This window comes from Schistocerca gregaria, chromosome 4, assembly GCF_023897955.1.
Source record: "Schistocerca gregaria isolate iqSchGreg1 chromosome 4, iqSchGreg1.2, whole genome shotgun sequence".
NCBI lineage: Eukaryota > Metazoa > Arthropoda > Insecta > Orthoptera > Acrididae > Schistocerca > Schistocerca gregaria.
In genome coordinates, this window is record NC_064923.1 from 521,698,639 (window position 1) to 521,713,121 (window position 14,483).

Sequence of the window (14,483 nt, forward strand, 5' to 3'; positions counted from 1 at the left end):
AAGGTGCAACTGGTCTACTAAAGAGACTGCTTCCACCACGCTTGTCCACCCTATTCTGGAGTATTGCTGTGCAATGTGGGATCCGCATCAGGTGGGACTGACAGATGACATTGAAAAAGTACAAAGAAGGGCAGCTCCTTTTGTATTATCATGAAATAGGGGAGATTGTGTCACAGACATGATATGTGAATTGGAGTGGCAATCATTAAAACAAAGGCATTTTTCATTGTGATGGGATCTTCTCATGAAATTTCAATCACCAGTTTTCTCCTCCAGTTGTGAAAACATTTTGTTGGCACCCACCTGCCATGATCATCATGATGAAATAAGAGAAATCAGGGCTTGCACAGAAAAATGTATGTGCTCGTTTTTCCCGTGTGCCGTTCGAGAGTGGAACGGTAGAGAGACAGCTTGAAGATGGTTCAATGAACCCTCTGCCAAGCCCTTTATTGTGAATAGCAGAGTAATCACATAGATGTAGATGTAGATGTATGGTACACAGCAGCACTGAATATTTTGGAAGCCAACACATATGGACCGGTTTTTACATGTTGAATCCCACCACCAACAATCGCAGAAGAATTCGGTCAGCTGTTTGCTCACAATTCACAAAGTACCTATGCTGATGAGGCAGAACACATTAAAAGTGTGTTGGTCTGTCTCTAAAATGCATTTCAGCAGTGATTCGTCATGCCCTGCATTCAACAAGTACTTGATAGGTTTCCAGAGATTTGTGGCACCAGATGCCTTATGCACTGATCACACGCTTCCTATAATTTGTAGGCAGTTAAGTTTGTGGATGTGGAGCTGGTATCCAATGGCATTGATGGCCAAGACTTCAACATGAGTTCACTATCATGCTCCTCAAACCAATGCACCGCAATGATGGGCTTGTGATCTGGACAGTTATCCTACTGGAAGATGCCGTCACTTTTGGTGAAGACGTCAAGCATAAGGGGTTACAGGTGGTCCCTAAGAATGTTCACATAGTCCACAGCTGTGATGATGCTTCAGTTACCACCACAGGTCCCATGGAAACCCAGATGAATATCCCCTGTAACATAATACTGCTCCCACTGGCATATTCCTATGGCATGCTGCATGTTTCAAATAGCCATTTGCCTGTATGATGGCATATCTGCACACTACCATTGACCTGGTTTGACAGTAAGTGAGATTCATCTCAGCAGGTGACATGATTCCATTGATTTGTGGTCAAGTCTCAATGATCCCTTATCCACCTTAATCATAATTGATAATTTTGTTGGTTGCATTTGTGCCACTTATCATCATCAGAATGATTCCCCATGCATCTCATCTCCACTCATATACTTCTCTTACCACGTCAGGTGTCCTCAGTACCACCAGGCAGCACACAACCTCATGTTTGGCAGTGGTCATAATATTTTGGCTCATCAATATAAGTAATGCTCATAGTATATTTTCTGAGCTTAAAAGGCTGCAGACAACATTCTTGCTCAATTGCTACAACCCAAAATTTGCCTGTGCAGCAATGACAATGAATAAAATAATGCAAGACAGCAGGGCATTGACAAAACACAGCCAGCAAGTGGTTACGTTATGTGAAGACTAGCACTGACTGAAATGGTGTACACTGTCACCAAGTTGGTGTCTAGTCTGTCTTCTGCAGTATTCACAAGGTCCAAGATGTGATATTATGCTCCACCAAGGACAATAGAGGTTATCATCACACTACAGGCTTGTACAAGGTTGGCTTTGAGTGCAAAGGAGTCGACACTGGCAATACTGAGAAGACAGTAACAACATGCACTGAGGAGCATGACTGCAGCATTTGACTTGATCAACCTGACAAACCTGCAGTGGCCAAAGGTCAGAGAGACTTTGACAAGAAAATCAAATTTGCTGAAAACTGTATTTTTTACCAATCACCCAGTGTTGGTGAAATGTAATATCAGAGAATAGATTGATGTATTAAAAATCCTAAAAATATGAACAGAGAGGACTGGCTCTCAGCATCTTGGTTGCCAGCAATCAGAGCCAAACAGGTAATACCAATGACTTAAGACATGTGCCTTGCCAGTGAGTAATTGCCATTATGTGACTAATGTGCTACATAATTAAAACAAAATTCAGTTCCCCATCCACTAATAACTACCAGTCATGAGACGTACTGTAAGAGATTACAGTCAACAACGTGTACACAACAGGAGACCCCCACTCTCTCCACTGCAGGAAACCATTAAGTAAAGTTTCCCACTTCTTAGACCACAGATCACCTTTAATATTGTGATGTAATATTATGTTTAGTGGAGAACTCAGAATGAAATTAAATAAAACAGTTGGACAACAAACTACACCAGGGAGCGCGGAATTGGCCGAGCGGTCTAAGGCACTGCAGTCACGTATTGTGCGGCTGGTCCCAGCGGAGGTTTGAGTCCTCCCTCGGGCATGGGTGTATGTGTTTGTCCTTAGGATAATTTACATTAAGTAGTGTGTAAGCTTAGGGACTGATGACCTTAGCAGTTAAGTCCTATAAGAGTTCACACACATTTGAACACCAGTGGATCCAGATGAAGATCATATTGGATGAAACATTTCTTTTATGCAATGGTAGTTTACAACACAATGTGGCATTTTACACAAAAAAGTTTTACATTTAATTCCATTGCCTTGTTCTACTTTTGGTAATTTTAATTTATAACCTCTTTTCAAGACTTTCCAACCATTCAACATTATCACCATTAGTTCTTTTACCTGAACTTAAGTCATTTTCCAAATGTCACATTGGAGTTGTTTACTATTTGCCATTTGCCCAAGTGGAATAATGAAGAGGATAGGCTGCAACCCTGACTCTTTTACTTCTCAGTAACTGCCTCTTTTTCATGTCCCTCAGCCCTTATAACTCCAGTCTATTCTCTGCACAAGCTGCAGATCGCCTTTCACACCTATATTTCATTCACTTTAACATCAGACTTTCCAAGAGTCTATTCCAGCCAATATTGTGACCCACTGCAGCCAAAAACCATTGCTGCCTAATCCTACCTTTGTAATATTTAAAAATCTGTGGGTGTTTCTACTTATCCAGATCACATCTCCAAAATTCACTGTCTTCCTGTTTATTGTTCAGCTTAATTTGCCTTTGGCACAAGCCTTTGAGTGAACTACTGGCCTGACTGTAGGTAGCGTTTCCTTGTCACAGTATGGGAGTGGGTGAGTTGTGAGCCCAGCATCCCAGCTGCCTTTTACCCAGGGAAAAATCCACAATACTCGTTTGACAGCAGGCTGAGTGAACCTGGAGCCAACCTGGAATTACTGGAACAGGGAAAAATCATCACTCCTATCTGGGATTGAACCCAAGACCTCCAGAGATGGAGCCTAGTGCTCTACCCACTAGACTCCTACGACCACTTGGGAATTTCCATTTTATAATAAGTCATGGTCAGAGTTAAGATCTATTCCTGGACTTATTATGCATTTTAAAATTTGGTTCTTTCTCAATATTATAATCCATCTTAACTCTTCTGGTGTTTCCAGATCTCATTTAAGGGTTCTTAAACCAATTGTCAGCAATGGTTAAATTATGTTCCCCATAAAATTTAACCGCACAGCTTCCCCTTTCATTCCTGCCCCCTAGCTCATCTTCTACTATTTTTCCTTTCTTCTTTTTTAAACTACAAAATCCCATTCCCCAGCCCCATTTTAGTTTTTATTTCTTTGCAATACTGTAGAGTTTCTTTCAAGAGTTGAGACATATTAGGAACAAAATATGCAGAAATCCATGAAACTTTCTACTTATCCTTATTCGAGTTACAGACCGATCTTGTACCGGGCGCTATAAAGTCCCCTTATGTACTTCTAGGACTTGTGGAAGGGACTGAGTAGATATTATTTTGAATTGGAATACATGTGCGGAAATGTACCATTTCTCTGCTTTAACCATATCAAAACATTTTTATAGCCTGACTACATTTACAGCTAATTTATTAGGTGTGACCCAGTACATCACTTCCTTTACAATTTTACTCATTAATAATGAAAGAAACAAAAAGGAAACTTCATCACTTTTCATAAACACTATCATTTACAGTTAAACTTAAACTGCTTTTGTTATTTTCAAAGGAGTGTTACCATTCTGATCCACTACAAGTAAGGTCCGATGTGGCAGCCATCAAGTTTGGTGCAGACCTATACCTGCAAATGATGTTGTGGTACACACACTGTATCACACCTGGTGTCTGCAATCTGTCGTGCAATGACTATAACTCATGCACCACAGTCACACTTGTGGATGGTGAAATACCCCTTTCTCGAAGCCATTGTGTAATTGTGGCAGATAGGGTATGCAATGGAGTCAGACATTGTGGATAAGGTTGCATTGTGGATAAGGATCTTGACAAAGACAATAAGCTGCTCTTCCATCACCTTGAGCTTCACCATATGGGAGGATCATGTTAGTGTATTCTGTAAGTGTGTACTCAACCATGTTGCTCTCACACAGACATGTGAATGTGGCTCAAACCCTCTCAGAGAAGTAGGATGGATGCCAAATGATATCAAATGATCTGATGTAAGTATACCTCCTCCCCAAACTTGACTACCCTGTTGCGTACCTACCTAGCAAACATGTTTTAAAACAGCTGTAGCACATAAACTGTACATTTCCAGACATTGGTTTCCAATTCAAAACATTGTCTGTTCAGTTCCCTCTACAACCTTTAGAATTTTGTTGGAGGAATTTTAGATCCTATAAACAACAGATTGTATAAAATTTTCTCATGCAGATTCCTCTCTCCATTCCCATCTCCCAGTCTATGTTCTCCTACACAGCTTGTGTAAGATTGTGCTTTGTAACTGGAATAAAGGCATAAATAATTTATTTTATCTCTTCATACATTTTTACTCTCTCTTTATCATCTATAGAACCAGTAGGATCATATACTACTTTAATGAGTAGTAATACAGAACCTGTGACATTTAGAGGTCATTGTATTGAAAAGACCCAAACTGCTGCAGTCTGAGTCTCTAAACACCATGGGATGGAATCAAATAGTGGTTGTATTTGTTGCTCAGAAATGTGCTGCCATTTGATTTGTAAGTTCATGAAGAATGGCCAATGATTGTTGCAGGACTGTTATGAACAAATTGTTTACAAAATATATTCAAAAGTTTCTTAATGCGTGAGACTTCAAATAAGTGAGACTGCCAAGGAAACAGTGGGACACTTGTTTTTTGAGTTGGTATGAATATTCACCTCATGCAGGATTTGTGATAGCATGTTGTGACAAAGCAGGCTGGGGTATTTTTTACTACCCCTATTGTTTTTCCATCCTCCTCCTTAAATGTCATTTTTTTCAATTTTAACTAATTACCATAAACAGAAGTGAGTATAATCAGCATTTTCATAAAAGAGAAAGGTTTGCCTTCAGTTTCAGCGAATATAACACCAGATCCAATTTTGTGCTTATGTAATTGATTTTATAATTTATTTTAACTGTTTCTTGTTAGTATCTTTTGCTATAGGGTGAAATCAGTAAGTGTTTCGTGACTTAAATTCTATTGTTGACGTATAAACAAATACAAATTCTGTACTAATTATAAACATTTGGATGACAAAATACAAGTAATCTTAAAGTATCTGTTTGGCTATATTCGGAAACATGTTAGCAAAGCCAACCCTTAATTAATTCCAAAGTAATTAACAATTTTTTTAAAAGTACTGTTTTCGTAAATATGTATGTTAATGTCATGATTTAAACAAATAATTAAGCCTAACTCTTGCAGTAGAAGAAACTGTTAAAAAGACACAATTTTTCAATGTATTCAATTAATTTGTTGAGTTAAGTTTAAATTGTAATTTCTGTAAATTTAACTTTTAATGATGTGTAGTTTCAGTACCTATTATTGTGAGGATTGATAATAAGGGCCCAATTTTTGGTCACGAGACAGTCAGTCCACGGCCAAGTTTCAGATGAGGAACCTGTGTTGGTTAGAACAACAACAATGCATCAACTTATCAGTGTAATAAGTGTTATATAATTAGGCTGTGTGTGAACCTTATGGTTAGGTTTTTACTGCTCATAGATGTTCAACAGGAAAGTATTGTAGCAGTCTGTGGATGTTCACCTGCAACCTATTAAGGAGGCTTATCAAAAGTTAAACAATGCACTGGCTATATAAATGTGTACTATATGGGGGGTTGTGAAAAGTGAAAGTAAAAGACTATGAAACTCAACTATGCATATGTTGGCTATATCATTTACAGTAGACAGTAGTTACACATCCACCCCCTATTTTTTCAGCCAGTACATTGATACCGAAGACAACAAACAAACAAATGAAGAGACTAAGTGGGCAAGCACCACTACAATGTTGAATATAATAGTGTCCCTCAGCATTATATTTAGTGTTTGTCTATTATGTTGCTCAGCAATGCAGCCTACCTGATTGTAGTCACTTGAATATCATCTTCATGTAAGCAGTCATTACTGTTAATATATGACCATTGTATCCTTATTTGCTTTTTTGTTTATGGCCAATTAAATTCAGTGCAGTGGTATAAGTACCATAAGTTCATCACACGGGAAATGTAAGAACCATTAATGTTCACAGGTCAACTCCCGCTGCCATGCTTCAGTATCAAGCCAAATAAATAAATGCCACATGATGACATTTATTTAGCATCAACACCATATTGTATAAAAAGCCATTTGGCACTTCAGAGTCATAAACAGAAGTAGTGCTCATTGTATGCTCTGGTCATAATAGAGAATCTAGTAATTGTTCATCACTTTGTACAGCCCCTTCTGTCCACATCCTTCATTGTCACCATTCAATTGTATCATTTAGCATCAATGAAATATACTAGCAATTGATTTCATCTTTCCGTGTTATTTTGTTATCCTTCATATACTGAGTGTGGTATAACTCTGACATTTTTTGCCTTATGAATAGGGAACTTCATTACCTGTGTGTATATAATCTTTCACAAAGCTTAACCTTTAACAGCTAATGCACTGCTGTACTCCCCCAATAAATATACATTGACTTTAGTGCTTTTATTCTAACTTGCAAGTTTCATAAGTGTTACTCTGTACAACTATTATATACATTTGTTCTTTATGCTCAAAATAATACAAGATTGTATTTCTAGCTTTAATAAGTAATAAATGGTGTAAATCAACATACACACTTTGTTTTCACCAACATTTAGTTGAAATACAATCATTCATGATTCCTAAAATTGTAAAAATTTTAAATTCTAGACCTACAACTGTACATTTTACTTACAAGGTATTTAAGCCAAGTTTCAGTTGTTCCTGTATGTAAGTAGATGTCCCTCTCCTGTGTCAGGTCGTGCATACTTGTTTTTGAAACTAATTTTTTACTTTTGTTTTTTATATTAATTTTCTTATATCAGACTAACTTTCAGATAATTATTATAGTTAATAATTGGGGGCAAAAAAGGATGATATGAACATTTTATAAATGAGGTTTGATCTCTGCCTAGAAAGTTTTTTGTATATTATAAATTGAATTTAATTGTAATGACAATTAACTTTTTTTTAAATCTTACAGTTTTATCAGAATGGCAAAGAAGTTTTATGCAGGCAGCCAGATCAAGAAAAGGTGATGAGGAACACAGTACAGAAGGTTCCAGTACGTGATCAGACAATATTGGTCAGAGTGAAGAAATCTACTACTCTTCAAGAGGAACATACACTAAATAAAAATATGAACACAGCTTCTGAAAATAAGACATTGTTCTTAAACTGTTCTTCTTCAAATGTCAGATGTCAGAAAGTAATCTGCAGTGCATCTGAAATGTGGAATCAAAATGCATACTTTGATGTTCCTGTTGACTTAGTGTTCAATGCATCCTCACTAAGTAAGTAGTAGTCTCTCTTTGTTCAATCACTTTCAGATGGATTTATGTTATGTAAAATATTGTCTCTCAATGCTTCCTAAAATGATATGTTTCAAAAAATTACATTATTGTGGAATGAGGAATTTCAAATGAATTTATTGCAAAAATTTGTCCCACTTAAAATTAGTACTTTATACAAAGAAAGAATTTTATAATTGAATCTTAAACAAAAGGCAGGTCTTGAAGGTAATGGAAGTCAGTTGAAGAGAAAAGAATGCCATAGGATAAGATGTATTCTCTCCAAAGAAGAACAACTGAGACCATTAATACAAACGAGGCAGAATTTCTGGCCAGTGCATAACTTGAGGAGGTAAAATATGTAGGCAATAAACATGGTCAAATATTTAGCCAGTAGACACATATAAAAGTAGAAATGACACAGTACATAGCTTCTGGAACTAATAGTTCCTTCCTCAGAGAGGAAACACGGATATGTTGACAAAGATTTAAAGGAAAGTGTAGGTCACTCAGACTCCAATATGAGAGGCATCTACATGTAGTGATGGTGGCAATAATATGAAAAAGGTGGTATGTGCATGCATGCACATGCGCGCGCACGCGTGCACACACACACACACACACACACACACACACACACACACACACACACACACACACACAAACATGACTACTGGGTCTGAGACTGGACTGTGAACAACTCTGCTTCATGGGTGAAGCAACGTGGGTGGTTGGTGTAAGCACAGCACAGTTGTTGCAGCTTTGTTTGCAAATCACAGTACTACTTTCACAGGTAGTTCGGCCTTCAATGGGATGGGCAATGCTTGTGATCAGGCTGGAGTAGGTGGTGGTTGGTAGGAGGATGTATGGGACAGGTCTTGGATCTAGTTCTATTGCAGGGGTATGATCCATGAAGCAAGTGGTTCGGAGCAAGGATGGAGAACAGGTAGACAAGGTTATTGCACAGGTATGGTGGCTGGTGTAATACCACTGTGTATGTGATGGTAAGGATATTGGGTAGGATATTCCTCATTTCAGGGCATGATGAGAAGCAGTAGAAATCCTGGCACAGAATGTGATTCAGTTGCAGCAGCCTTTGGTGGCACTGAGTCATGAGGTGAGTGATCTTTGGTAGGAGGATGTATGGGGCAGGTCTTGGATCTAGTTCCATTATATGGGTAAGATCCATGAAGCATGGGGTTTGGAGCAAGGATGGAGAACAGGTAGACAAGGTTATTGCATAGGTGTGGTGGGTGGTGGAATAGCACTGTGGATGTGATGGTAAGGATATTGGGTAGGATATTCCTCATTTCAGGGCATGATGGGAGGCAGTAGAAATCCTGGCATAGAATGTGATTCAGTTGCTGCAGTCTTTGGTGGCACTGAGTCATGAGGTGAGTGATCTTTGTGGCTGCACAGTGGGAATATGGAGAGACAAGGCTTGGGAGATCTGATTCGGTACAAATTTGGGATGGTAATTTTGGTCTCAGTGAGACCCTTGGTTTATTGGAGATGGACAGCTCATCACTACAGATGTGACAGTCATGGTTGCCTAGGCTGCTTGTAAGGGACTTCTTGGTATGGAATGGTTTATTGGAGATGGACAGCTCATCACTACAGGCTTGACAGTCATGGTTGGCTAGGCTGCTTGTAAGGGACTTCTTGGTATGGAATGAGTGGCAGCTATTCAAGAGGAGGTGGGTGGTGGTTGGTAAGGTTGTTGAGGGTGGATATACTGATGGAAACGTCTTTGAGGTGGAGGTCAGCATCAAAGAAGATGACTTGTTGGGTTGAGGAGGCTCAAAGAAAGTGAATGGGGGAGATTTTGGAGTTCTGGAGGAATGTTGATAGGGTGTCCTCATCATTAGTCCAGATCACAAAGATATCACCAATGAATCTAATCAGTTGAGGGCTGTGGGAATCTGGATTGTAACGACAGAGTCTCCTAGACATCCAATGAATATGTTGCCATTGGATTTTGCTATGGGGATGCCTATTGCCCTACCACAGATTTGTTTGTAGATGATGCCTTCAAAGTTGAAGTAACTGTCAATGAAGATACAGTTTGACATTGTGACTTGGAAGGAAGCAGTAGGTTTGGAATCAGTTGGGCAATGGAATAGGTAGTGTTCAGTCAGGGCAAGGCCATGGGAATTAGGGATGTTATTGTGGAGGGAAGTGACATTAGTTATGATGAACAGGCTGCCTTGTGGTAAAGGAACAGGAACCATGTAGAGTTGTTGGAGGAAATGGTTGGTGTCTTTGACACTATATGATAGCTCATGGGTAATAGCCTGAAGGTGTTGGACCACAAGAGCAGAGATCCTCTTGGTGGGGGCACATGGAAATCCTGGGTAGCTTGGCTTTTTGACTTTAGGAATTAAATAGAAGGCAGTAGAGAGGGGAGAGTTAAGGATGAGGAGAGAGGTAGACTTAGGTCGGAGCTTCTAGGATAGGCCTAGGAATTTGAGAAGAGAGAAGAGACTGGAGAGCCTGTTATATTTTTGGAATGGAGTCACTGTGACAGTGTTTGTAGGTGGATGAATTTGCCAGCTGGATGAACCCTAATGCCAGGTAATCCCTGCAGTTCAAAATGACAGTAGTGTAACATTTGTGGGTAAGTATGATTATCAAGTAACAATCAATTTTTAAATGGTGGTTTGTAGTTCTTTCTGCTGATATAAGGTTAACTTCCATGTTAGGAGAATGGGGGAATGATGGTGAGGCAAGGTTTGAGGTTAAGTAATTCTGGAATGTTAATAGGTGTGTTGTGTTTGGCAGGAGAGCCAACACCATGTTACTAGAGGAGGCCGAAAGGCACGCGTTTTAGCTCATGCAGGCTGGCGTGAGGTCTGGAGCAGGACGAGGAAATTAGTACTTAGAAACCACGGACGTAGCTGGTGGAATACTTAACTTTATCCATTAATGACAAATGTCGCTCTTGGCGTTACATGTTTCACAATATCAATAGTAACTGATAATGGCGCCTTGCTATGTTGTAGTAAATGACGTAGCCGAAGGCTATGCTAAACTATTGTCTTGGCAAATGAGAGCATATTTTGTCAGTGAACCATCGCTAGAAAAGTTGGTTGTACAACTGGGGTGAGTGCTAGGAAGTCTCTCTAGACCTGCCGTGTGTCAGCGCTCGGTCTGCAATCATTGATAATGGCGACACGCGGGTCCGACGTAATTTAAAGGCTACCACCTAGCAAGTGTGGTGTCTGGCGGTGACACCATAAGGTGGTGATTTGGGGCAGTGGAGATGGATCAAAATTGGATAGAGGAGTGAACCAATACAGTCTTGCCCTCCAGGAACTAGAGGAGAATGCACAGTGCCAACTCAAAAAGCTCTCCAACTTGTTCACCTCCCAGTCCTGCTCAGGTGTACCACTACCTACCACCTCTACAACAGCCTCTAAACTTCCTCTGCATACTCTCCAAGCTGTCAAACCCTGCCTCAAAGGCCTAATTACATCTACCACCCAGATGTGACCCACCTCCGCTGTCCCCAAAATGCCCCCTAGAACATTCCAGAATTTCTTAACCTCAAACCGTGTCCCATCATCATACCCCAGATCCCTCAAAATGGAAGCTAACTTTACATCTGTGGGAAGAACCCAATCCACTACCTAATACTAATCCCAATCCCAAACCCTACCTGCTGACAGAGACTCTGCAACTATGGTTTTGTATCTGAGGATTATTTGGCTGAAGGACTCTGTCAGGTGTCAGATTCATCCATGTAACTCCCTGCTACAGTTACTCCATTCCAGAAATGAAACTAGATCTCCAGTCTCTACTCATACCCTTCTCCCATTCCAGAACCTGTCCACTCCATCTGTCTCTCTCCTCACTCCTACCACACTCCCACCTTTTACACAATTCCTAACATCAACAAGACAAACCACAGAGGATGTGCCATAGTGGCTGGTTACTGTGTTCCCCCTGAGAGAATCTCTGCTCTCATGAACCAACAACTTCAGAATATTACCCATTGCCTGCCCTCCTATAATGACCATTTCCTCCACCCACTTACCACAGTTCCTATTTCCTTTACCGCAAGACACTCTGTTCATCATTATTATTTCCACCTTCCTCCACAGTAACATCCGTGATGCCCATGACCTTAACCAATGCATGACCAATTCCAAACCTACAACCTCCTCCCTGGTCAACACGAGCAACAATATCCTCAACCAAAATTTGAAGACACACCTACATACAAATCCGAAACATGGCAATGGGCACCCACTTGGCACCATGCTATGTAACCTATTCATTGTCTGTCTAGAGGATTCCTCCCTAACCTCCCAGAATCCCAAATCCTGCTCCTGGTTCAGATCCATTGAGGATATCTTTTTGATGTGGACCAAGGTTGTCTACAAGCTATCCACATTCCTCCTGAACCACAATGTAATGTAAGTCACTTTTGATGTATGTAACTTGTTCTTGAACAGTTCTGTAAAAGGTTATATAGATGTTATAATCATTGTATTTACACAAAAGTAATCCAGAAGAGCAGCAGATCATAGCACAGAGGAATGTTGTTTAAATTGAAATTATTTCTTCTTTAAATCAAGCAATTATAAGCAGGCAGGTGGTCTGGCAATGGACTCACCTTTATCCCCCTTTATAGTAGAAATATTGATAGAAAAGTGGAAGACTGATTATCAAAAGAGTGAACCACCGGAAAAACATGGTTTGTATTGGAACAAATATGTTTATGACATTCTGTGTAAGTGAAAAGGATCTACAAGACAACTCAAGTTCTTGGAAAATATGAGCCAGTGGCAAACTATAAGGGGCATTCAGTAAGTGATACAAATATTCTTTCCTTGGGCAATTTCTTTTGAAAAAAAAAATGCAGAATTTATTGTAGGCCATCACGAAATTTTCCCCTTTCAGCCCTCTAGAGTTTCATGAAGTTCTAATTGATAGTATCCCAATATGTAGCCTATAAAATAGCACCTGTAATGGAGGTGCATTCCAAGCCAAGAACTGTAATTGAGCTTTTTTGTATTTTTTTTTTTATTTTTTGGGCAGAAAACTAGATCATCCCAATTACTCACATGCACTAGCAGAATGTCAATGGAGACCTGGCAGTGAACAAAAACATGGTGAAGTTTTGGGCAAAGCTCCTGTCATTTTTACAACAATGTCATGCAAATCTCATCTCCCACATGCTGGCCGGTGGCACACAGGTGTGCTACCCTCAGGAAATTGAAGAAAGAATGTCAGAATGTTCATCACCACAAAAATATAAATGAACTTCTCCTTCTCCACGATGACCCAAGGCCTCACACAAATCTGGACACCCAAGAGGAGCTCATAAAACTTCATTGGATTGTTCTTCCTCATCCGCCTTACAGCCCAGATCTCAGACCTTCCAACTCTTCTCAGTTTGGCCCAATGAAGGATGCACTCCATGGAAAGCAGTACATGGATGACAGGAAGGTTATTGATGTGGCATGATACATATTTGCTCCAACATTTACTAGTGAAGTGGTACCAAGTGGGTATATAGGCCCTCCCAGGAATGTGGTGTAAGGCGGATGCATTGAATGAAGATTATATTGAAAAATGTGGTTTTGTAGCCAAAAGACTGGTGTATTGGATTCCTAAATAAAACCAATCTTCTTTCAGAAAAAATGTGTTGCATTACTTATTGGGAGGATAATTATGGTCAATGAAGTCTTCAGTGACACCATCGGTGTATTATGAGAGGGACTGCTTGTCAATGCATATGCAACACCCACAGGTGGCCAGGCTGGACAGAAGGGATTTCTTGGTATGGAATGGGTGTTATCCATATTTTATTAACTGGATGTTGATGTGGTAACTCATTTGGGGAATACTGAAGAATGGGATACAACCCATCGGCTGTGGCCAAATACATCACTAGTTATCACAGACAATACATTGCAAAGATCTAGAAGTATAAGCAAATGTTAAAAAACAAACAACTGTAGCACAGAGAAAACAGATCATGGATATATGTCCTCTACATTCATATTTTGAATGGGGTCAACTGAAGAATGGGATACAACTTGTTGGCTTTGGCCAATTATGTCAAATTATAGTTATAGACATTAATTGGTTTATTTTCGGGCCATAGATACTAAATTGGTTATCTTCTGCAGCAAAGCTTCATAATTGTAATTGTAAATGAATGAATGTGTTATTAAGTGACAGATTTGTGTATGTTTTTTGTCGCTTGTGGTAATTTTAAATCAGTTGTGTATATGTTTTGAATTACACCATTGTCTGATAGAGAGCTGTTCCAGTTGCTGTTTCCTCAGCAATTGATTCATATCTTCCACTATGTGGGCCAACTGAAGAACAGGATACTATTACGGTATATTGATAACTTTTACTTATGGACCGTCTGAAAGCAACTGAATAAAAGACAATTTTAATGCTATACATGTTTCACCTTTATTTTCTGCAAGGCATCATCAGTGGCAGGTTGTGTGTACAATATTTATGCTCCTGTTGCATTTTTGGTGTTGTTCTTCTTCTTATGAATGCCTATTTGCAGTTTTTCTCACATTCCACAGCACCATGAACTGAATGCTTCTTTCAATGCAATGTTTTTGTTTCTGTTAGGACTGCAAAAGTT

At 39.5% G+C, this 14,483-nt stretch overlaps 1 protein-coding gene across 2 annotated transcripts in view; it reads left to right on the top strand.

The window, feature by feature from the left end:
* The window catches only part of LOC126268028 (integrin alpha-PS5-like), a 554,707-nt gene that overhangs the window by 499,009 nt on the left and 41,215 nt on the right, over positions 1–14,483 (top strand). For both annotated transcript variants that reach the window (XM_049973448.1, XM_049973449.1), the window contains exon 20: positions 7,558–7,867. In XM_049973448.1, the coding sequence (XP_049829405.1) occupies positions 7,558–7,867 (310 nt within the window). The remainder of the gene's footprint in view (positions 1–7,557; positions 7,868–14,483) is intronic.